The 23517-nt window shown below is 44.3% G+C and overlaps 1 protein-coding gene and 1 pseudogene across 1 annotated transcript in view; both read left to right on the top strand.

Annotated features, from left to right (window-relative positions):
• Atp10b (ATPase phospholipid transporting 10B (putative)) overlaps positions 1–23517 on the top strand; it is a 108890-nt gene that overhangs the window by 42293 nt on the left and 43080 nt on the right. The window contains exons 4-10 of the mRNA XM_052197450.1: positions 816–901; positions 3795–3901; positions 7090–7221; positions 10555–10682; positions 11418–11670; positions 12389–12627; positions 21807–21995. Coding sequence (XP_052053410.1) covers positions 816–901; positions 3795–3901; positions 7090–7221; positions 10555–10682; positions 11418–11670; positions 12389–12627; positions 21807–21995 — 1134 coding nt within the window. The remainder of the gene's footprint in view (positions 1–815; positions 902–3794; positions 3902–7089; positions 7222–10554; positions 10683–11417; positions 11671–12388; positions 12628–21806; positions 21996–23517) is intronic.
• LOC127695725 (uncharacterized) lies at positions 22660–22754 on the top strand (annotated as a pseudogene).

The following is a 23517-nucleotide window of genomic DNA, read 5'->3' as shown; positions in this document are numbered from 1 at the left end:
AAGGAGGCATGTTTAGCTAATCTTGGTGTGAGGGGTCTCTATAGGGCACCAGTCTTTAAGCCATAAACATGGGAAGGAGACCTATGTGAAGATTTTCTCCATACACTGTTAACACTCACACTCACACCAGAAGATTTAGCTACTTCCCTGTGTCTAAAGCATTGATTTCTTGCATGGCTTTTCCCATGGTAACAACACACATCCATTCAGAAATTCATCTGCTTCTTACAATTCTAAACATTTTTTTATATTCATAGATTGGCGCTTATCTCAATCAGGGAAGGCTCTTTTTATAGTGGGTGATGGTCCATGAGGAAACTCATGAGGTCAAAGCAACAAAAATAGTAACTGCATAGCTGAATAGCTATGGGTGGGTCATGGATACAAGCCTCCCATGGGAGGGATTTCAAGCCTGATATTGTAAACTTTGCAAAAACCTAGGACTATGGCCATCATAGGCCCTATATAGGAAGCTATAGTTATTTTAGCTGAATGTTCACACTGTCAATGCTCAGGGAACTTCATGGAAGAGAGAGGGAGCAAGACTGTGTGAGCCTGTGGGTGAGAGAGCTGTGCAAGGCTGACTTCTACTGCAGCCACCTGCCTTTAATCTACACCCAAATCCAAGTTCATATCGACTTTCCTCTCCTTAGTGAGGAGGTAACTTTAACCTGACGTGCTTCAAGCATCGTGATGTGACAAAGCACAGTGGCCACATTTGTGATGCCCTTAGCAGCAATTAGCTCTCCCTGGGAGCCTATGAAGGCTAGATCCCTTTGATGCAGCTGCCTCATGGGTCTTTTTCTCTTTCCCAGGAGGTGCAGTTCCAACCAGAGCACTTCCACAGCACCATCGTGTGTGAAAAGCCGAACAACCATCTCAGCAAGTTTAAGGGCTATATGTAAGTATCCAGGGCCGCTAGTAAACATCTCCTCTGCTGCGGGAGTGAGTATTTCCTTGAAACGACTAGACAATGAAGGGTCCAGATCCTGAGGTTACAGATGTTCGAGTCTTACAGACTTGGGCTTGTGTTTGTAGTTCTCCCCACAATAAATGGTGTGGACTGGATCGGTTTATTTACCTGTGTGTTCCTTGGTTGCCATCTTTGCAGAGTAAAATTTATGACACACCTATATAGCAGGACTTCTCTTCCCTAAGAATCAAATTGTACATCATATGCAGAGCTCAGATTAGAGAAATTGGGCAAAAAAAAAGGCCCAGTTCATCATAGATGTTTGTGTTAGAAATGTTGTTACTCTTCAGCTTTGACTAAGCCTCAGAGTTTTACTGTAATTTTGACCCACATCAAATAGCTGATCTATTTGCTATAAGTAAATACGCTAAGAGTCAAGAGCATGGATATAAGTAAATATCTAGCCTTGTCAAGTGCCATGGGAGTTCTCAGAATGCCATCATGTGTGGCCTTTACAGCCACCAAGGAAGTAGGGACCATGGTCTCCATGTTTCAGATGGGGAATCTTATGCTCTAGACTTATGAATTCACCCAAGATTTCATGGCAGGGAGCAAACATCTCCAAATTGCCCTGCTTCCCACAGCTTGGCTGCATTGTGCCTACTCCTTACCAATAGGGTTCCAGTCTACTGGGATGCTTCTTCTTTCCCAGACTTGTGCTCAACCCATGTGTGATATCATGAGGAGGAATGTGAGAGAGGGGAGAGAAGAACACAGAAGATGCATGCAGTACCCTTGAAGCTATTGACCTTTCAAATACACAGTAAGGGTGGATAGAGATAGTGAGAGAAATATGAGAACTGGGGAAGAGTTCTTTGTACACATCTACCATGGGAAAAGCTGTTCATTGTCTCTGGCAAGCACAATTCCCCTCCTGCCTGAGTTGCTGGATTTGGTTGCTCCAAGTTACCTGTGCCTTGAACCAATCTCCGTATTCTCCTAGAGATCTGCTTCATGGCCTGGGTTTTCCCCATGGCACTTTCTCCATCAAACTCATTTGACTAACAGGTGTCCCTGTATCACTGTCAACGCAGCCTCAGGCCTGCCTAACCCACACAGACTTCAGACAGCGCTTCCCAGCGCCACTCATCTCAGGGCCCCTTGTTCTAGCGGCTGCTCCTAGAGAACTGTCTTCCCCCTGCCTCTGAGCCTTGAAAGAAACCTTGACTAGCTAGCCCATGGTCAACACAAAAATTATAAAAGATTCTACTATCTTGGCCTACATCCCCACCTATGTCAGACAAGTAGACAACTTTTAGTCCCAGCACCCATAACCAAATGTCTAATAATTCTGTATACCAGAAGCCTTTATGGACCTCCTTAAGTTAGAAATCCCCTGTTATTACACAGATTAGCTACAAAATGAACAGCTTCTTATGGTCTACTTGAAGATAATGAGCTTGAGATTTTAAATGCAAGCATTTAGGCTGGGTGGGGGTAGTTTAATTAATAGAGTCTTTATCTAGTTCAATCCCCATGGGCAGATAAATTGGAGATAGTGACATGTACATGTAATTCCAGCACTTAGAAGTTAGAGGTAGAAGAATCAAAAGTACAATGTCATCCTTAACTATATAACAACTTTAAGGCTAGTCTTGGCTATATGACATATTGTCTCAAAAAATAATTGATTAAACAAAGGAATCTCCACAGGATCACAGTTCTCAGTTTGAGACAACATGCTTCTCCTTAATCAGGAGTCTTTGGAATGTCTGGAGGCAGTATTGGTTGTCATGCTGGAGAGCTATTCCACTGGTCTTTTGTAGACAGAGGCCAGGGTGCCACCCAACATCTTGCAATATATAAAACAATCCTACAACAAAGAAATGCCCTGCCCAAGTGTTAATGCAAAGACATAAATGATACACTTTGACCATGAACATCTCTGTTCACAAAGAGTGCTCAGTGGAAAAACAGCTATGAGATAGCTAAGCCTTTTCCCCCATATATTCAAAAAATGGATACAGAGAGAGGGGGGGCTCAGCAGCTCTAGAATATTACCCTTAAACCTGCTGAAATCCCAGGGAAAAGGAATCCGGTTAGAATGCCATGCCGAAGGTCATAAATGGATGGAGTCATTATGCCTCAGAACTTTCTAATCTGAAGTGGAAAGCTGAAATACTTCCCGAGGTTGGAGGAAGAAAGTTGCTTTATTTCCTCTTTAAGAATCTGCTTCCTGTAGTTATAGAAAGGGTCAATGTGCCTTCCTATGAGGCTTGTGTACTTTATGAATGGCTGAGTAATAGAGGAACTATTATAGCAAGAGAGACCCCAGGAAGAAGGGAGCTCAGATGTGAGAGGGCTGTAACCCATCCTCTCTTGCTTTATGTTCCTTCCTACGCCTGTGCCATGATGTAAAAGGCAAGATGATCTGGCATCTCCTATGGACCAGGATGCTCACCCAGTATGGGTCTGGTCCCCAGCAGCTAGACTTTGTGGGTTGGGGTGGTGAACACAGTCCAAGGAAGACACAGCACCAGACCTGGAAGGCCCAGAAGCCATTCCTTACATTTTATCCCTGCAACCAATTTGATGGCTAAGAATTAAAATCTGGGATTTTTCTCAGCACAGCTCTGTCTTTAATACGAGTAAATTAAGGATTCTTCAGAAGGAAAAATTCCCTCTGATGGTTTAACATCACCCAGGAGCAATGGTGAGATTCGCCTGGACACAAGAGGTGGGATTCCCAAGAGCAGCCATAGTTCCTGAAAGGGGGGAATGGATTGCTTTTACTCACAGCTTCTAGTTCCATTAGACTGACCAGAAACCACATAAGGAGACCAACAAAAAGCACACCCTGACCTTCTCTCTTCATTCCCAGGGAACATCCTGATCAGACCAGGACTGGCTTTGGCAGCGAGAGTCTTCTGCTCCGAGGCTGCACCATCCGAAACACCGAGGTGGCAGCTGGCATCGTCATCTACGCAGGTCATTTCTTCTGTACAGTTTTTTTCCCCAACCTGTCACCCCTCTCCAGCTTCTCTAAATTCATCTTCAGACAATGGCAACTCGCAGGAGTTCCTTGGGGCAGAGCCATGCGACTTTTCATTGCTCAGCTAAGCTCACAGAAGCTGAGAGCCACAGGACCTCACTCACTCCGTCCACAGGAGACAGAATGAGACACGTGTCAATACCCAATACCACGTATCCCACCAGCTAGGAAGAGGGACTCAGTTCATCACTCCAGTGGTGGCTTGGGGACATAAACTTGGGCAGATCTTCATAATTACCCCACAAATAGATAGCTTTTCCCTTTGTGTCTCGGCTTTCCTACTTACTTGTATAAGAAGAACATTTGTATCTTCTTTGTAGACTCCTGAGAATCAAATGGCCTATCCCATGCAAGTCACCTAGTGCTGTATCTAGTGAAGGGAAGACTTGCTGAACTCCAGTTTCTGGTCGCTTTGGGTTGTTGTTGTTTTTTTTTTTTTTTTTTTTTCAGCTATGATTTTAATGTTTTCTTTATTCACTGTTAGGTTCTGGATATAGAGACATTTTCTTCACTATATATTGCTATACTACAATAACTAAGGCAGGATAACTTTAGCTCACAGTGTGAGGAGGTATAAGAACTTGACACAGGTATTGATTGGCTCAAGTCTAGTAAGGACCTGTGTCATATCATGATAGGAAAATCCCCTTGCCACAAGGAGCCAGAGAGAGAGAGAGAGTTTTCCAGAAGAATAAGTTCTAGAGGTATGTGCTCCTCACAGAAAATATTTATTGAACCCTCCCTACTTGCCTGGAGCTAAGAGACTCTTGTAGGTTAATTACACACACACACACACACACACACACACACACACACACACACCATCCCATTTTGCAGCTAAGAAGTTCAAGTGTAGAAGAATCCATTTGCCTGAGGTCCCACAGTTCTAGGATATAGCAGAGCCTCTGTAGACCCTGATTAGCTGGGGTCAAAAGTGTAGCTTAGTTGGAAGAGTACATTCCTAGCAAACAGGAAACCTAGGTTCCATCCCAGCACCTCATGAACCAAGTAAGATGTTGCACACCTGTAATCCCAGCACTTGCTACATAGTGAGTTTGAGGACAGACTGGACTACTTGAAAGCCTGTAATTAATTTTTAAAAATTAAAGTGTGAAGAACTCTCAAAATGGAGCTCACACAATGTTCTGTCAGCATGCACTTTTGTTATTTCCAAATGTTATATATTCCAAATGTTCCACATTTGGAAATTTGGAGGCTCTTTTATCTTAAATATTAATTTATCCTCTTCTAAAATTGAATTAGAAACATCCCCTGTACTAATCCAAGGTTTCCTCATGGCGATAATTAACTTGAGTTAAGGAATCCATCCCTCCTAGGCTGGCACAGTCCTCAGTTCCTGGGAACCCCTCCCTCCTCCATTTGTCAGAGCCCTGGCTGAGAGCAGAAAACCTCCTCATTATGCACACTTTTCCAATTATAGAGCTAAAAGAAAGAATAAATATTTGTTATGTCTGTACTTCCATAAACTAGGAAGACAAAAGGCTTAGGTCTTTTAGGCTTTGTGCACTTGAAGAAAGGTAAGAGAAAATATTTTAGGAGGAGTCAAAGAGGAATTTTTAAAGAGCTGGGAAGTGGATATCTATATCCAACTTGTCTAGTTGCTTCCTTCCCTTAGATTAGTTCTGTGTTTCTGATGTGAGAGTTCTACTTTGATCTGACTTTTGTCTTTTCACTTTTGATCCCTTTGAAGCCATTGCTAGGCATCCAGTAGCAAATGAAGGTCCCACACCTCTTGAGATGCAAGTCCCAACTCTAACACCCCTTTCCTAACTGTCTTGCCTTTGACCTCACTTCCTGCCAAAAGAGTGGAGTGGTCTTAGAGGGTGAGGACCCCAGAAGGTGAGCCTGAGGCAGGTATTGGAGAATGAATGCAGCAGCCTGTGCCCATCACGGTCAGAGCCCATCACAGCTGCAGCACCTCCGATCTAATTTAATAAGCTGAGCTCCTTCGTTCCCACTGTTGCTGATATCTTGAATCCTCGAGGCAGCTAACTCAGTAGGGTTGCAGCCATCGCTTCTGGAGCTGGTGTACTGTTTTTTTTAAATTTTACACACACAAAAATATGAGTGGCATCATTTCACTTTGACTGGTGCTGCACACACAGAGACTTTAAAATCCAGTAGCTCCTAAGAAGAGTCACAGTCCCAGGGCCACATGTTAGTTTCTCAGCACCTCACCTGAAGTTCCCTTGGCATCATGAGTTGGTAGAAGATAGGAACCTGGCTTCCCATGTGATTCCAGTGTTGTTATCCTTTTGCATTGGACAAGTTCCTTCTAACCTGATCCTCAGTTTTCCCAGCTAGAAAAGAAGTAACTAGGAAAAATGATAGTCTCCCAAGTTTGGCATATTTTTTTTTCTTTAAGCAAGATGTTATGTGGAAGTGTAGCTGGTGAACACCAGGGTGACAGATTTTGGCTCTACCGCTCTTCTTCAGCACCTTAGACACAAAGAAACAAACAGGCAAACTACTGGCCCCCAGCTCACCCTCCTGCAGGAAACTTGCATACACATGACTTTCCATCTAAACCTCTCTTCTCGGACTCTTCTTTCACTCTTGATAAGTGACTCTCTCTGAACAGCTCTTCCTGATCACTCATCTACCTGTCATCGTGGCTCTGCCTTAGCCCTTTGGTTACTGTTATTATTGATCTCAGGGAAGCTGTTAATAGCTACACTCATCTTATTTGTTTGTGTCTCAGCCAGACTGTGTTTATCATTATTTCCTACCAGAAGACAGGATATCATGCTCTATGCAAATTAGGAAAGGATCCCTTTTTCCAGACAGCATTATCATTTTAACCATTCAGATGCATAGTACCTAAAAAATAAAGGGATTCATTATAGAGTGATGTAATGTGCATCCCATGGCATAGGAAGTCTGGTGCTATCCACCGCAGTGCCTGGCATGTAGATGATACCCAACTACTGAGTCCTGCTAACTGACTATGTGAGTTCTCCTGACTGACTATGTGTGGCCTCTGCTACCTGTTCTGAGCAGACTCCCTGAAGCAGGACAGGTTCAACATAGCGAATGAAACCTCTCTTTTATCAAAAGCCCCTGCAGGAGCCAAGAAACTGATTTTCCCAATTTTCTCTCAAAGGCCATGAGACAAAAGCCATGCTGAACAACAGTGGCCCCCGATACAAACGCAGCAAAATCGAGCGGCGCATCAACACAGATATCTTCTTCTGCATCGGCCTCCTCTTCCTCATGTGCCTCATTGGAGCTGTAGGTATGGGATGTTCTGAAACACACACACACACAAACAGAAATCTGTTACTTTGGGCAAGTCACAATAATTCTGAGTTTTAATTTCCTGAAAGAAAAATCATGTCTGTACTGCCTACTTTAGATCTGATTCTTTCTGAAGAGACAGAAGGAGGAACCCAGCCCTGTCTGTGGATTTCTGGAGGCTTTTTGCATGTCTCTGTTGCTAACAGTAACAGTATCCTTCAGTCCCTGGTTACACCTCCCCAGCCTTGTCTGTAGTATCTCCCTTTATAAACACATTGTAATTACATCCTTGATCCCACCAGGAGAGTCCAGGCTACTCCTCATCTCAAATTTCATGAGTTAATCACATCCTCAATTCCTTTTGGCCTCATAAGAGTCTCTTTCCAGGACCCCCTGGTTAGAATGTATCTTAGGAAGAGTGATGTGTTATTTTGCCTCCCGTGGGCACTGTGGAAACACCAGTGAGAGCAGTCTTTCCTGGAGTGGTCCCTGCTCTAACTGATTCCTAAATGAGGTAGATATCTGCTACAGAAGATAGGTAGCACACAAAGTTCAGGCGCACAATGAGGCAGGGAACTCTGGGGAGCAGCAAGGCGAGCACAGAGGTGGGAGGAGAATGGCTGTAGAGAGACAGCAGTTGTCTATCCAGTGCATCAGAGCAAGAGCAAGCTTCAGAAGGCACCGGCGGGTGTGAGCTAGAGCCATTTAAGTTGATCTTCAGAGCGGAGACGAGAAAGGCTCTTTCATGGAGCTCTTAACAATCATCTTAAATCTATGGCTGTTCCCCAGAAAGCTAAAGGAGACCCCACAATCAATCACAGAAGAGCAAGAGAAAAAAAAAGAAAAACTCATGAGCTCAGAAACACCTGATGACCCTGACCTAGAAAGCAGAAATGATGTTTGCTGCCAGTCTTATTCTGAAATCATAACCATCGCCATATTTAAAAAGATGGTATCTGAAAAACACATAGAGGAGGGAGAGAGGGAGGGAGGGACAAGGGAGGGGGAGAGAGAGAGACAGACAGACAGAGAGACAGACACAGAGAGAGAGACACAGAGAGAGAGAGAGAGAGAGACAGAGACAGAGAGCTACTGTGTCAGCATAGTGAGGCACTAGAGCCTGTCTCAACAAGGCCAGGAGTGTTTATTTAATGTACCTCCCACGTGAGTCTAACAGCTGTGCCTGAGTAGGCAGCTCACAGCTGGAAAGGCAGCGAAGACAGAGAAAATCATAGCAAGGACGCAACTCCTACCCATGCCTATACGGCCATAGGAGCTATGTCTCCATATTGAGTGATTTTTCAGGCATACTAGGACTGAAAGGACATTTGAGATCACTGTGTCTCTGGAGTGGGAGGGAGAGTTAATGATTACATGGCCATGCAGAGATAAGGCACAGGCCACCCAGAATCAGCTTTGCAGGCTCTCCAAAATGATAGAGAATATCAATGGAAAAGAAGGGAAATTTTTCTATTGTAAATAGTAACTTTTATAAAACAGGACTCTTGGCAGCCTCACTAAAGCATAGCCCATGAAGAAGAGAAAGTTCTCCCATGCAACTATCGTTCCAAGGTTCCTTGCCAAGCGTTCTCTTTGTCTTTATAACAAGGTGTGTCTTCCTGCTTTGCCCATAAAGCTCTGACACACACACACACACACACACACACACATACACGCACACAAACATTCTTGCCAAGCTCTAAGACCTCTGAGGCTTCCTGTTTCGTTTTTCTAGCTATTCTGCTTTCTTCCTCTGCTTTCTCATCCTACTAAGGCGGCCTCTCCTCTGTGCATGCCTGTGCTCTATACGATTACCATGAAATTACAGCATGTCTGTAATTCCCTTGTCTCCCCAAGTGACTATGAAGAATTTAACCCAGCTTCAGCAGGAGGTTGGGGGGCCGCTTTGGGCCAGACAACATATTCTCTATGTGACTCTGCTCTGCAGTTTGTGCCCTGAAGCCAAGAGCATTTGGTTTAGTTAAGATTTATTCCACATCGCAGACCATCATCAAGGGAAGGCAGGGCAGAAACGTGGAGGCAGGAGCTGAAGCAGAAGTCATGGTGGAGTGTTGCTTACTGCCTTCTTCCTCATTTCTTATACGATCCAGGACGATCTGTGCATGGATGGTATCACCTCAGTGAGCTGGCACCTCCCACATCAATCATCAATCAAGAAAATGTACAATAGATTTGTCAATAGGCCAATCTAATAGGGGAATTTTCCCAGTTGAGGTTTCCTCTTCCCTGTACTTACAGCAGCAGAAAACTAGCCAGCATAGAATTCAGCACAATAGATTATTCCAGTTTCACAATAACCCTATAGGATAGCTATTACTAATTAACATTCAAGGACATTCAAGCTCAGATAGATCTGTAGCAGGTGCTGAATGTAGCTCATCTTATATAACCCTGTGATAATGGGTGTTATCACCCCTTTAGCAAATAAGGAAACAAAAGAGTTCAAAGTGTATATGGTGTGAGTTCTGTGGACTCTCTTAGCATTCCATATTCTGGCACACACACCCTCTTGGACCTTCAAGGTCATGGTCCTTTGCTTAGTGGGGATTAATAAGATCAAAAAAACAGGACAGATGCAAATAATAATTATTGGATATAAGAGAGAAGATTGGGAAGAATTGGGTGGTACAGTAGATGTCTGGATGAAGGGATAGGTAGATAGGAAAAGGAAAACTGGAGGACAGATGGGTCAAGACTGCCCAACCACACACTTCTTACAACAACATGATGAAAAACCACATGTTCCATCGAAATATAGGTCATCTTCATGCTAGTCTTCTCCAGTAAAAACAGAATTAGTGTCCCTCATTCCTTCAAGGGGCTGAAGAATAAAGAATTGGATACAGGAAGGAAGAGAAGGGGATAAGGAGACTACACTGGGTCATGTGGAAGAAGAATGGGCTCTTCCAGGGGCTATCCCAAAAAGTATTGCCAGGCTGTGGGATATGTTCCTCTAGCTAGACTGCCTTGTCAGTCCTCAGTCAGAGAGGATGTGCTCAGGCTCATCCTAGAGTCATCACACAGACTTGATGTGCCAGAGTAGAGGGATACCCAGGGGCCCCCACCCACTCAGAGGAGAAGGGGAGGGGGATGGAGGGAGGGATTGTGGGAGGGGGTGATGGAGAGGGGGGCAGTGAGCAAGACATAAAATGAATAAGTAAAATAAATAAATTTTAAAAATTGAAATAGAAAAAAAAACAGGAATGGGCTCTTCAAGTGCCCACACCTGTCCAGGAACTGACTATGGGTACCTGACAACTTAAGAACTAAGCAGATATTGTGCTTCATGTCTAGTTTTGCTTCTTCTCAGGCCACAGCCTCTGGAATGGTACCTTTAAAGAGCATCCTCCCTTCGATGTACCAGATGAAGATGGGAACTTCCTCTCTCCTGCCCTTGGAGGTTTCTATATGTTCCTTACAATGATCATCCTACTCCAGGTAGGAGCTCCCAAACTTCTACAGCTTTAAAGAAAAATAAGGGCTAGCCTCAGAACGAAGTAACAAGGACGCAATGGGAAGATCATTACCACTTTCTGATATACTATCAAGTATTCGCATTGAAGGTAACGTCAGGGCAGCCCCTCAGATAGCTGTAGGGAAAGGTTTAAAGAGTGAGACAGCAACATGTTTGTATCCCTTTGCCAGACACAGAACAGGAAAAACACTAAAACCCATGGCCAAAGGAAGATTAAATAGCACAGGGAGCTACCAAGGACTCTCCAGCCCCAAGAGTTGGAGATAAAAAGAATCAGAAGTTAGAAGTTAATTCATCAGGCATTGGACTAGTGAACATAATCAGCAAAAGCCTGAACACTCACAATGGTGCCTGTGACTCTCCCTGGCATAGAGATCTGAGGATCTCAGAGGTCTCTCAAGGGTGGTGCTAGACCTGCTATACTCCACCATGCTGTGGTAAACAACCAGTGATGTTCACATCAGTGATGGGTGTCTGCCTCACCCCAGGCAACACGGGCTGAAGAGGCATGTCTCCTCTCCATTTGCCCTGAGAATTCTGAGGGATGCTGAAAGTCACGGACTTATAATTTCTCAGGAAAAAGTCACACTGTGTGCTGTCCTCACCTTTCTTTCAAATGCCTTTGCTACATACTATAGAGGCTCTGGGGGCAGAGATCAAGCTGGTCTGTGACAAAGTGTGACTCTCTCTCCCCTCAGGTGTTGATCCCGATCTCCTTGTATGTATCCATTGAGCTGGTAAAGCTTGGGCAAGTGTTCCTCCTTCACAACGACCTTGACCTATATGATGAAGAAACTGATTTGTCCATTCAATGTCGAGCTCTAAACATTACAGAGGACCTGGGCCAGATCCAGTACATCTTCTCTGACAAGACAGGGACCCTGACAGAAAACAAGATGGTGTTCCGGCGTTGTACTATTGTGGGCAGTGAATATTGTCACCAAGAAAATGGTATGAGGGTCCATAAGCACCCTGCTATCTTAAGAGAACAGAGGGACAAGGACACTATCCTGATCCCATTCCCCTCAAAACACACACACACACAGAGAGACTCTTGTGGCATTTTGGCAAGTTTATTTTACCCCTCTATACAGCAAATTATGTTTACATCAAAGATGGGCTAAGATAAAATCAGTCATGAAGCCAGGCTGAGAAATTTCTTCTGTGACATTACCTGGTGTGTCAGAACAGATCTATATATAGGCACGGGGTCAAATTTGGCATATTTAGAAAATGCTTTCTATTTAACAGATGTCTTAGGTTTTATAAACAGTCTGGACTGTTACATTTCATGTCTGAAGATAACCTGTAGAACTAAGTTAGTATACACACACACACACACACACACACATGAGAAAGCAGGAGATATTATAGATGACTCTCCTCTTTACTATGGTGATCATTCACCCTTTATATGGGAGCCTCTTACTGCTTTTTAATAATATAGCAGCTACTGCTGCAGGCACCCAGCTCGCTAGTCATTGTCACATATTAGGTTACTAAATGATCTTGAAGTGGAGTTGAAGAATGAGGTCACATAACTTTCTCCAGTCTTAGCAGCCCAGATAAAGTTTTCCATAGAACTTTCCAATACTCTATCCCAGGCCCTGAAGTCTAGCATCCCCCAAACACAGCTCAGCCAGGACATGACAAGATTCCTTTCTTACAGCCAAGAGACTGGAGATGCCAAAGGAGCTGGACTCAGATGGCGAGGAGTGGACCCAGTACCAATGTCTGTCCTTCCCACCTAGATGGGCCCAGGGCTCAGCAACGATGAGAAGCCAAGGAGGTGCCCAGCCTCTGAGGAGGTGCCACAGTGCCCGGGTTCCTATCCAGAGCCACTCCCGGCAAAGATCTGTGGGGCGCTGGGAAGTTACACAGCCTCCTGTGGCCTTCAGCAGCTCAATAGTAAGTACCCGCCTGTATTCACTGAATCACAAACTAATTATTTCATAATTAACAGAAAGTTCTAGGATATAGCAGAGCCTCTGTCGACCCTGATTAGCTGGGGTCAAGAGTGTAGCTTAGTTGGAAGAGTACATTCCTAGCAAACAGGAAACCTAGGTTCCATCCCAGCACCTCATGAACCAAGTAAGATGGTGCACACCTGTAATCCCAGCACTTGCTACATAGTGAGTTTGAGGACAGACTGGACTACTTGAAAGCCTGTAATTAATTTTTAAAAATTAAAGTGTGAAGAACTCTCAAAATGGCGCTCACACAATGTTCTGTCAGCATGCACTTGTGTTATTTCCAAATGTTATATATTCCAAATGTTCCACATTTGGAAATTTGGAGGCTCTTTTATCTTAAATATTAATTTATCCTCTTCTAAAATTGAATTAGAAACATCCCCTGTACTAATCCAAGGTTTCCTCGTGGCGATAATTAACTTGAGTTAAGGAATCCATCCCTCATAGGCTGGCACAGTCCTCAGTTCCCGGGAACCCCTCCCTCCTCCATTTGTCAGAGCCCTGGCTGAGAGCAGGCAACCTCCTCATTATGCACACTTTTCCAATTATAGAGCTAAAAGAAAGAATAAATATTTGTTATGTCTGTACTTCCATAAACTAGGAAGACAAAAGGCTTAGGTCTTTTAGGCTTTGTGCACTTGAAGAAAGGTAAGAGAAAATATTTTAGGAGGAGTCAAAGAGGAATTTTTAAAGAGCTGGGAAGTGGATATCTATATCCAACTTGTCTAGTTGCTTCCTTCCCTTAGATTAGTTCCGTGTTTCTGATGTGAGAGTTCTACTTTGATCTGACTTTTGTCTTTTCACTTTTGATCCCTTTGAAGCCATTGCTAGGCATCCAGTAGCAAATGAAGACTGCAAATTTCACAGCAGTCCCTAGAGGACAAGGCCAGAGCTGAAGCAAGCTAGAGCCTGCTGGCTCCTGCTCCTCCTTCCTCTACACATTCTCAGAAACATAGCATCACAAATCCTAGAAAATGCCACAGTATGGACCTGGAGAGATGGCTAAGCAGTTAAGAGTTCTTGCTGCTCATACAGAGAACCAGAGTTCTGTTCCTGGCACCCACTTCTTTAATTCTACCCCTCTGAATGAAGTGCTCTTCTAGATTTTTATATGATATTTTTTCAGTTACTTAAATGAAGTTTCATTGGACCTAGACTATATGTCTTTGGCACTTCATAGTTCTACGTATAGCAGTCATCTTATGTGTCTAATATTGAATACCTCCAACCCCAAAAACATTAGAGAGATTTTGAAGCATTCTGGCAGCAGTGGTTAAAAAACAATCTCTACTAGTCAATATAAATTTGACAGAGGGCCTTTCTTTAGTTGATGGCAGTGAATGAGATGGTCTAACCCCAAACTGTCTCTAGAACATAGACTATAGTCAGTGTTCTGCACTGGCTGGCAGTTTCAAAAGCAAGTTCTACATTCATTCCAGAGCAATAGGAAAGTGGATAATGAATAAAGACTCACTGCCTATGGCATGGATAGATAGACAGTGATGTGTTTGTTCTATGTATAGCCAAGAACCTGGTATTAGTAAAACATCATCTTTGGGTCATTGTTCAGGAGAGGGCTGGACTTTAAGTCTGAAAAAGTAGGTTTATAGCTATGCTGGTACCTTATTAATACGTAATATGATTAATCTCTTTTTAATCTCTTTTTTGATCACCTGAAAACATTCATAAAATTCTTTCCAGAATGTTCCCTAAAACAAATAAGATGTTTGTGCTGACCTCAAAATCCTGTCCAGTTACAAATCAAGCCCATCTGGCTCCCCAACCTCCTCAGGTCTCCGTCTCAGCTCTCCTATGAATAAGCTTACTTAGCAGTTCACTCAGCAAATAGAGTGAACTGGAATCCTAGCCACCTCCTTCATTAAATTATGGGCAACTCTGGTTCATCAAATTTCTAAGAAGACAGACAATCAGTAGTATGCATTTGAAGTGGCCTTTCTAAAGAAAAGTTCTTATTTGATATGATGTATAAAAAATATGTTGTTATGGAATATTGACCTCACTGCCCTGAGATTCTGATACATGTTGTCTATGGATACGAACATTATAATTCCCATTTCTAGTGATTCTAGGGGCAGTGAAAACTGAGATTCTCTCTAGATAGACCAATGACATCCCGACTAAAACCATGCACACTTGGCTCATAAAAGCACTTGAAGCCTTGGCTGAAAGGGGAGACTTGTATTGTCTCTAAAGATGCTCATTGGATTGGTGGCCCCATGCTTAAGAGTACCCACTGCCCATGTAGAGGACCTCCGTTCAGTTCCCAGTATTCATATGATGACTTGCAATCCTCTATAATTCCTGTTCCAGGAGGTCTAATGTCCTCTGGCCTCTGTGGTCACAATACAAACATAGATGAGGACACTGCAGACTTGCATGTCAGCCCCAGGTAGTTCTTCAGGGGTCTGCCTCCTTTGTAGCACCCTTCCCACCTATCTTAGTGCTTTCCTCCACCTGCCCATTCAGCATCCGGCCTGGCATAAGCACCTCTCAGAACCGCCCCATCTCCACCTTCTCTTTGGAACTGAGTCAGAGCGTTCCTCAGAAACTCCCAAGGTACCAGGAGTTGGCAGCAGTCTACAAGCTTCTCAAGAGACTAGCTATTGGTTTCCCTATCCCTTGAATCGAAACCCAAAATAAAGCAAGAATCAATAGCAGCAGCAACAACCAAAGCTGGGTCTGCTTTGTTCGTTAGCTACTAAACACAAGGAAGCAACAGTGGTTACCTCCTAATTACCTGCCATAAACCTGTGGTTTTAAGGTAGGTTTAATATACTTATGAAATTGGCACATCCCCAGCCAATGTTTAATAGCACTGGCAGATGGAAAATAAAATGCCTTTTGCCCTGCCCTGCAAGCAGCCAAGAATCAAGCAGCATCCTTGATTCCAAGAGCTACTTGCACAATATTTCACAAAAATCATCAAATTAAAGAACATCATCCCAATCATGGGGTAGAGCAACTTGGGCACCTCCAGTCTCCTCCACCACTCCCCTCTATGGGCATGTCCCCTACCCTGCCACCTCTAGGGAGAATGCAGTAGACACAATTGAAAGAGGTGCCTAGCAGCAGCTTCTTTCTTAAAAATTCCTCTGTGAAACACTCTCAGACTCCTGCAGATTGGCAGGGCAGCCAGCATATGCCTCTGTCTCTGCGAGGTTAGATAAGAGTCCTGATTAAATCAGGCAGACACACATATCTTTCTGCAAGTAATGTGACCACACAGGGCAGGACTGTCGTTAGTCTCCATGGACTCAAATGGAAGGGCAAAAACTATCAGAAAATACCTTCTTGGGTAGCCACAGTGAATTTGCCTTATACTTACCTAGCTTGCTTTAACAAGCTGTATGTTATCTGGGTGAATGTTTGTGCTTTCCTGGTTTTTCATCCAAACTAAATATCACCAAGACCACAACCTCAGAACAAAAATGTCACTATCTTGAAAAAAATTCAACCTTCAGTTCCCCCAGCAACCAGAAAGCTCTATTTCCATGCTATTACTACCAACATACAGCTAGGAACAGAAAAGGATCAAAGGCCACTTGGTGCTGTCTTCCATCCCACTCCACCTGAGGAAATCATCCTCACAGTAGCCTATACAGCCTTTCTCGAGGAGCCTTCCTATACAGAGTCCTCAGTGGAGAATAGACACACACACACACACACACACACACACACACACACGCACGCGCGCGCGCACACACACCTGCATGCACACACACATGAGGGCACACACACACACACATACACATGGGCACACACACACACACACACACACACACACACACGCACACACATGAGGGCACACACACACACATACACATGGGCACACACACACACATGCAGGCACACACACTTGCACACACATATCAGTAGATGATGATACTTTGATCAAAGAACCTTTGCACTTTGCCTTTTCTCTGTTTTCGTGTATATGTGTATGTGTGTGTGTGTGTATGTGTGTGTGTGTGTGTATGTGTGTGTATCTGTGTATGTGCATATACAAGCTAAAATGTCTAGGCACACATGTGTGTCCACATGGGTGTGCATGCATGTCTGTATGTTCATGAATATGCACATACACATGCAGAGACCAAAGATCAGCACATCATCTTTAACCACTCTATTACCTTACTCAGTGTGGTAAGGTCTGTCAATCAAACACTGAGCTTGCTGATAGGACTACTCTAGTAAGCAATTTGCTATGGGATTTCCTGTCGGTCTGCCAAGGCTGGAATTACAGGTGGTCTGTCAAGACCACCCAGCATTCATGAGTGCTAGGGGTCTGTATTCCAGCCTTTACTCTTCAGAGCAAGCACTTTAACCACCAAACCACTTCCCTAGCCCCAACTTTGCTTTAAAAAAAAAAAAAATCATGGGGCTGTAGAGATGACTCAGCGGTTAAGAGCACTGACTGTTTTTCCAAAGGTCCTGAGTTCAATTCCCAGCAACCACATGGTGGCTCACAACCATCTGTAAAGGTATATGATGCCTTCTTCTGGTGTGCCTGGAAACAACTACAATGTACTCATATAAATAAATAAATCTTTAAACACACACACACACACACACACACACACAAGTCCTAGAGAATGCTTCTTGTGTTCAAGCACACTGAATTCGGTAAAGATCAGCCTAAATTTCCTTCTCAGTGGCTGTTGGAACTTAATTGGATAGTGAGCCATTTGTGGGTTTAGACATGTGTGACAGGCTTTATACAATATCAATTTTTAGAGCACAATAGCTAAGTTGGAGTGTTTGTGCAGTTTTTAGTCGATTGGCGTTTCCCAAGATGTTGTATATGGCCCCAAACAACAAAGAGAAGGGCCTGCTCCCTCCATGCTATGTCAGCAGTATCTATGGTTACTGTCAGCATTTTTTTTTAGAATATCCTTTCATTTATTTGGTCAGTTGATCCATCAGCAATTGTTAACATCTATTCAATTGTGGTTGCAATAGCTAGATAGTAGAGATATAAATTTTAATAGGGCAGGGGTCCCTCGATTCAGGAATTTGCAAACTAATGGAGGAGCAAGTGAGACATCGGTAACTACTATTAGGACCATAGGTGCAGATGTATTATAAGAGATCAACAAGCCGGGCGGTGGTGGTGCACGCCTTTAATCCCAGCACTTGGGAGGCAGAGGCAGGCAGATTTCTGAGTTCGAGGCCAGCCTGGTCTACAGAGTGAGTTCCAGGACAGTCAGGGCTACACAGAGAACCCATGTCTCGAAAAACCAAAGGGAAAAAAAATAATAAGAGATCAGCGGAGGGGAGCTCCAGCCTCCTCTTGGCCTCTGGGGAGCTTCCTGGTGAAGCTAGCACCTGAATGGACTTCAAGACAAGAGTGGAGGGTAACCAGGAGAAATTAACCAGTGGCAGACATCTAATGAGGAGTGGGTGCAAGAATGCAGTTTGTGACAGGAGAGCAAGGGGGAGTGTGTGGAGATGCTCATGTATGGCTGGACGGAGGGTACAAGTTGGAGAAGTAAGGAAGATGGAATCACAAGAGGAGCCATGCCTCCTTGTAGGCCAAGGGCCAGGCAGCCTACTTCTGTCTACCAATGACTTAGTGGACTTCTGTATGGAGAAGATGCTATCCCCAGTCAGTAACAGTGATGGTGGGACTTGAGTGGCTTATTAAAACTTACTCAAACCAACCTAGCCAATCAGGGAACTCCATTGAATAGATTTGTTAACATCTATTCAATTGTGGTTGCAATAGCTAGATAGTAGAGATATAAATTTTAATAGGGCAGGGGTCCTAAAAAATAGTATAGAAAGCAATTGAAGACACAGCATATAGCATGACCTCAGGCCTACACACACACACACACACACACACACACACACACATCTGAAAGAGAATAGCAGAATAGAAGCTGACCTGTTCTCCCAAACGTCAGTGCAGGAATATATCCCAGGCAGAAAGGAAGAGCAGCCACTGGACGTCATGTGGCCCACACTTGTGCTGTTCGAGCTGTGCTCCCTCCTTTGAGCAAGTTAGGAGTACAAGTGCCCAGGCCCATTACAGGCAGCCTGAATTCAACCCCAATTTGGGAGGAATCATCATAATATTTAAGAGGTCAGGTTAATGGATAAGGAAATTTGGGATCCTGGCACAGGATCTGCGATCTTGGACAAATTACTTAATATCAATGAGCCTCCTTTGCCTCATAATCAAAATGGAAAATGACAGTAGCTGGTGTAGATGATATAAAATGAGAGTACTTAGCAAAAGACTTGGGTATGTGTCTAATATCAGCAAAGGTGGCCTAATGATAACAGCTTCCCTTCATGTGGGCCCTGAGCTTACACAAGATCTGTGTGCTCCAGATGACTAACAATAGAAGAAAACTAACCAATTGAGAGTCTGGTACCACAGAGCTCTGGCTCAAAAAACCTGCAAATGCCCTCCATAAATGGCCTCCTGTTTCTTTTCCTTCAAAGTTACCAGCCATGTGGGAAGAACCTGCCTTTTCTTCTGTTTTAAAGGCCAAGTTCCCAATTGCTAATAGGCCACACAGAAAAAGAGTGGGCCAGAGCAAATAGCACCCTGAAGAGACTTGCAGAGCAGCAGCTGGTCTGGTGACTAGGTAAAAGTTGATTGCTATATGTCTCAACACCTGCAGAAGCCTTTATTATAACATGCTGCCATGTAACCAAGTAAAAATGTATTTTTAAAACAGTTATAGTAAAGAAATGTCAAGGGCCCATGAAATAGCAAAGCAGGAAAAATTGTCTGCCACCTATCATGATGGCCTAAGTAGTTTGATTCTTAGGAGTCATGTGGTGGAAAGAGAGAGCTAACTTTCAGACCATGTCCCCTGGCCTCTACTTGTGGTACCCCAACACGTGCACACACACTCAAAAATAAATAAAAGGAAACAGTAACAACAGCATGAGTCAAGAGCTCATCGGTACTCTAGAAAGGAATCATTCAAAATTCTTCATGTCCCTAACTCCAAGCACTAGAGGCACATCAGACACAAGCCAACATCCTCATGACACTGGTAGACTCTAGACTGCTTAAACAAGGAACAAGCACCGGTTAAGTGATTCTGGCTGTGTGATCGATTCATGATGTGGCGGCTGGTGGAGGGAAAGCTGGCCTGGTTCTGACCTTAAGGCAAGGCATGATTATGAACAGCTCACTTTCTGCCTCTCTGTAGGAAAGCAGAGAATTGAACTTGGATGGCCTCTGAGCTTTCTTCCTACTTCTGGATGTCTGTGCAAAGGTTTAGAATCCTATTCATACACCATCCTCCCACCAAAAAAAAAAATCCATTTTTCAGGAAGAGGAATATTTCCACAGTCTCCCAGAGTACTGAGAACTAAGGTTTGATATTCGAGCCACTCCACCGCATCTGTGTTGATGCCAAACACTCAAGGCTCTGTCTCTCAAGAAGACCCAAAGGCCACTTCCTTCTCATGGAGGATCTTGCCTGGTATAGGAGCGAAGAGATATTCTAGAGTCAAACTACCAAGAGTCAACTGAGGAAATACCTCCTCAGAGGTGAGAGTTTATCATGAGAGTTTAGATGAGACACTAAAATTTGTTAGGCATGAGTTTCCTATTCTACAACTAGAGGTAACAGCACCGAGACAATTGCATGTATACGTAGAGATGGTGGATGTACTGGGAACGTATGAAACACTGCATGAATAGGAGCTCTCATTATCAAGAAAAATGGGCTTAGTATTTAGGTAGTGTTGGCTAGTCTGGCTACAGAACTTTAGACAGAGTACTGATGAACCAACCTCCTGTGCCATAACCCCAGGAAGAAAGATGCTCTGCCTGTTGCACAGAGATCTGATATGTAATTTAGTCTTCACCCTGTCTTACTAAGAGCCAGTGATTAAATCAGCCCACATCTCTGGGCTTTGGTTAAGAGAGGATTACATACATCTCCACCCAAACCTGTGCCAATCTCATAGGTGTCACACAAATGCCCTAAGCTTTGGAAGGAAGAGAATACTTCATAAATGTGAGCTGCTTTTAGAAGTACAATATTCAAATGTAGAGAAGATGGATAGCACCAATTTCAGAGTGACAGTTCAAATGGAAAGTTCTACAAAAAATGTGAAAAATTGCAAAACTGTGGATCAGCTTCAGCTCAGAAAGTTAAAAAAGAAGAAAAAGAGAAAACAGGTCACTCATCATCTCTGCTTTACCCTGAAGACTCAGAATTCTTGGCAAAAGGACCTTGGAGCATTTTGCTAAGCAAAGCTGGCGGCACTATTTAGTGTGGCTTGCCAGTTCAACAGCACTTCCATCCCATAATGAACTCAGCTGTGCCTTGGCCCGCTCCCTGCCTCTGCCTTACATGCCTGGTACCTCTGGACAGTGTCAGTATAGAACTTGCTTCTGTGATTCAGAAGAGGCCACCGTGGGTTGGATAGTCATATAATGGGCAGCTGGCATTTCTGTGGTCATTAAGATCTAGGTGAGACTCTGATGGGTAGGAAAGGATTCTTTTGTTGATGTGGCCAGAAGCATAAATGGAGATTGTGTGTCCAGATTGCAACAGGGACGTCTAGGGTCCCTGGAGGAAAAGATCTTGTGAGAGTGTGTAGAAGCAGAAAGAGTTGATGATGCTGATGGTGATGTTCTGGAGACCTTTTTAGAAGTTAGAAGTTGCAGGGAGAAAGTGCTGTCCTAGGAATACCATACACACTACATGTGCATGGAAAGAAAGTGGTGTCTCAGGAACATGGCACAGCACATGTGCATGTGTAGGTTGAGAAGGGTTGAGTTACAGCAGTACTGGTATAAAGTTGGTGCAAAAATATTCAGTTGAGGGCTGGAGGGTCCAGGCTCTACTGGAGCAAGAGGAATAAGGAACAAGCGATGAGAAGATGGTAGATGAGAAGAAATGTTGGCAACTTATGGGTCCACAGAGCCGATTGACAATGAAGAATCAAATAAAAAATGAGCAGCGATCTGTCCAGCAGAAGGGAGGAATGTGCTGGGTGCAAGACTGCAGGGATGGGGGTGTTATCCTGACCCTCTACAGACAGAGCCTGCTGGGAGGGAGCTCCCTTCCTAGTCCTTTCAGGAAAAGACCTCACTAGGGCTTCTTTCTCTTCCAGGAAAAAGATGTGACTCCTGACAAAAACCTCCTGAGCAAGGTGCGAGATGCTGCCCTGTGGCTGGAGACCTCAGATACCAGACCCGCCAAGTCTTCGCACTCCACCACTGCCTCCATTGCTGACTTCTTTTTGGCCTTAACCATCTGCAACTCTGTCATGGTGTCCACAACCACTGAGCCCAGAAAGAGGGTAAGGTCTAATGGTGGTTGAAAGTGGGGAGGGGAAGGAGAAGTACAAAGGCAGATGGGAAAGGGGAAATCCCTGATCAGAAAGGCATGACCCTTTGGTGCTAGCTGCAGCGTCATCAGCCCATTGCGGTGAAAGTTGGATCAGCCCTGTTCCAGCCCTGTTGGATCTTCCTAGGTCTGTTTCCCTCTTTATAAATCAAATGGGAAAAGTTACACAGCAGCTATTTGTGCAAACTTCAACCTTGGTCTATCACCTATGGGGCAAGGACTGAGTAAACAGTGATTGAACATGTGGCTGGAGGCCAGGTCCCTTGCTACCTACTTTCTCTATATCACTTACAACCCTGGAATTCAGAATGGAATATTTTTGGATTTTACAATTGAAGTTCTGAAGTCTTGAGTAATGTGACTTAGAAAGCATGGTCAACACATGGTAGAACCACTCTGTTATGGTTCCCAATAATATCAAATCATGCTTGAATCTACTTTTATACAGGGGTTAAAACTAATTAGCTTGTGTGTCGTGTGCTTTCCTTGGAAACAATGCCGAAATATGGCTGTCTATATGAAGTTAAACGATGAAAACTTGTGAGGGTATATGAGCCTTCAGTTATCTACAGACCCAGCCAAGATCCCTACAAATCAGTGATAAGAATAATGATTTGCCTGCCACTAGAAGCATTTCAGGAATGGCTGCGCGTGTCACATGTGCATCAGTATGTGGCAGAGAGGCAATCTAACCTATGAACATCCGAATAATTAGTGAGCCTAACATTGCCTGAAAAAAGCAAGCCTGAGACAACCACCAGTCTGTGGCTACACAGGTCCCTGTAGTTCCCAAGACCAGAGGCATGGCTGAGACTAGAAGAACCCCATCTGAGACTGAGGGCCCTGGGTGGCAGTAATCCTGAGACAGACAAGCCTCACATGGGGCTACTAGGTCAGGCAAGCAAGGAGTTAGGCTGAGATGACCTCCAGACCAGTGCCATGGGGCCTTAACAGGGAGCTAGCCTGAGATGGCCATCATTCAGACTCTGAACGGTCTTGTGGGAGAATGGGGGAGCAGGCCATGCCTGAGATGACCCCTGTCTGGCACCAAAATTCACAAGTGGGGCATAATGTTCCTGAGATGACTCTGGACACTCAGACCGGAAGCACTCTAAGAAGAGCAAGTAAGTGGTGGAGAAACAGAAGGATGTGAGCACAATGAAGAGAGGCAGAATTGGAGACTTGAGGGTAGTGAGGAACAGCCTGATGCGAGTAGCTGGTGATGCCACTTGGGTGCCACGTCTCTGTCCATGGCCCTGAAGCAGCAAGGGTCTGTTGCCACCAAAGGCCAGGTAGACATCCCTGGTCTGCTGCCTGGGTACATGTTGATATCTGAGAGCTGTAGAACTGGCTCCATTCCTCAACTGGGCATCTTGGAAGCACTAACCCTGGGGTCATGAGAGCAGGAGATCTGTCCCTGCCCCTCACCAGTGGCAGCACTTGAAAGACCAGACCTTGCTCCTCACATGGGTAGC

This window comes from Apodemus sylvaticus, chromosome 10 (assembly GCF_947179515.1).
Source record: "Apodemus sylvaticus chromosome 10, mApoSyl1.1, whole genome shotgun sequence".
Lineage (NCBI taxonomy): Eukaryota > Metazoa > Chordata > Mammalia > Rodentia > Muridae > Apodemus > Apodemus sylvaticus.
The sequence above is the reverse complement of the archived record's forward strand: the minus strand, read 5'-3'. Positions and strand labels throughout refer to the sequence as shown.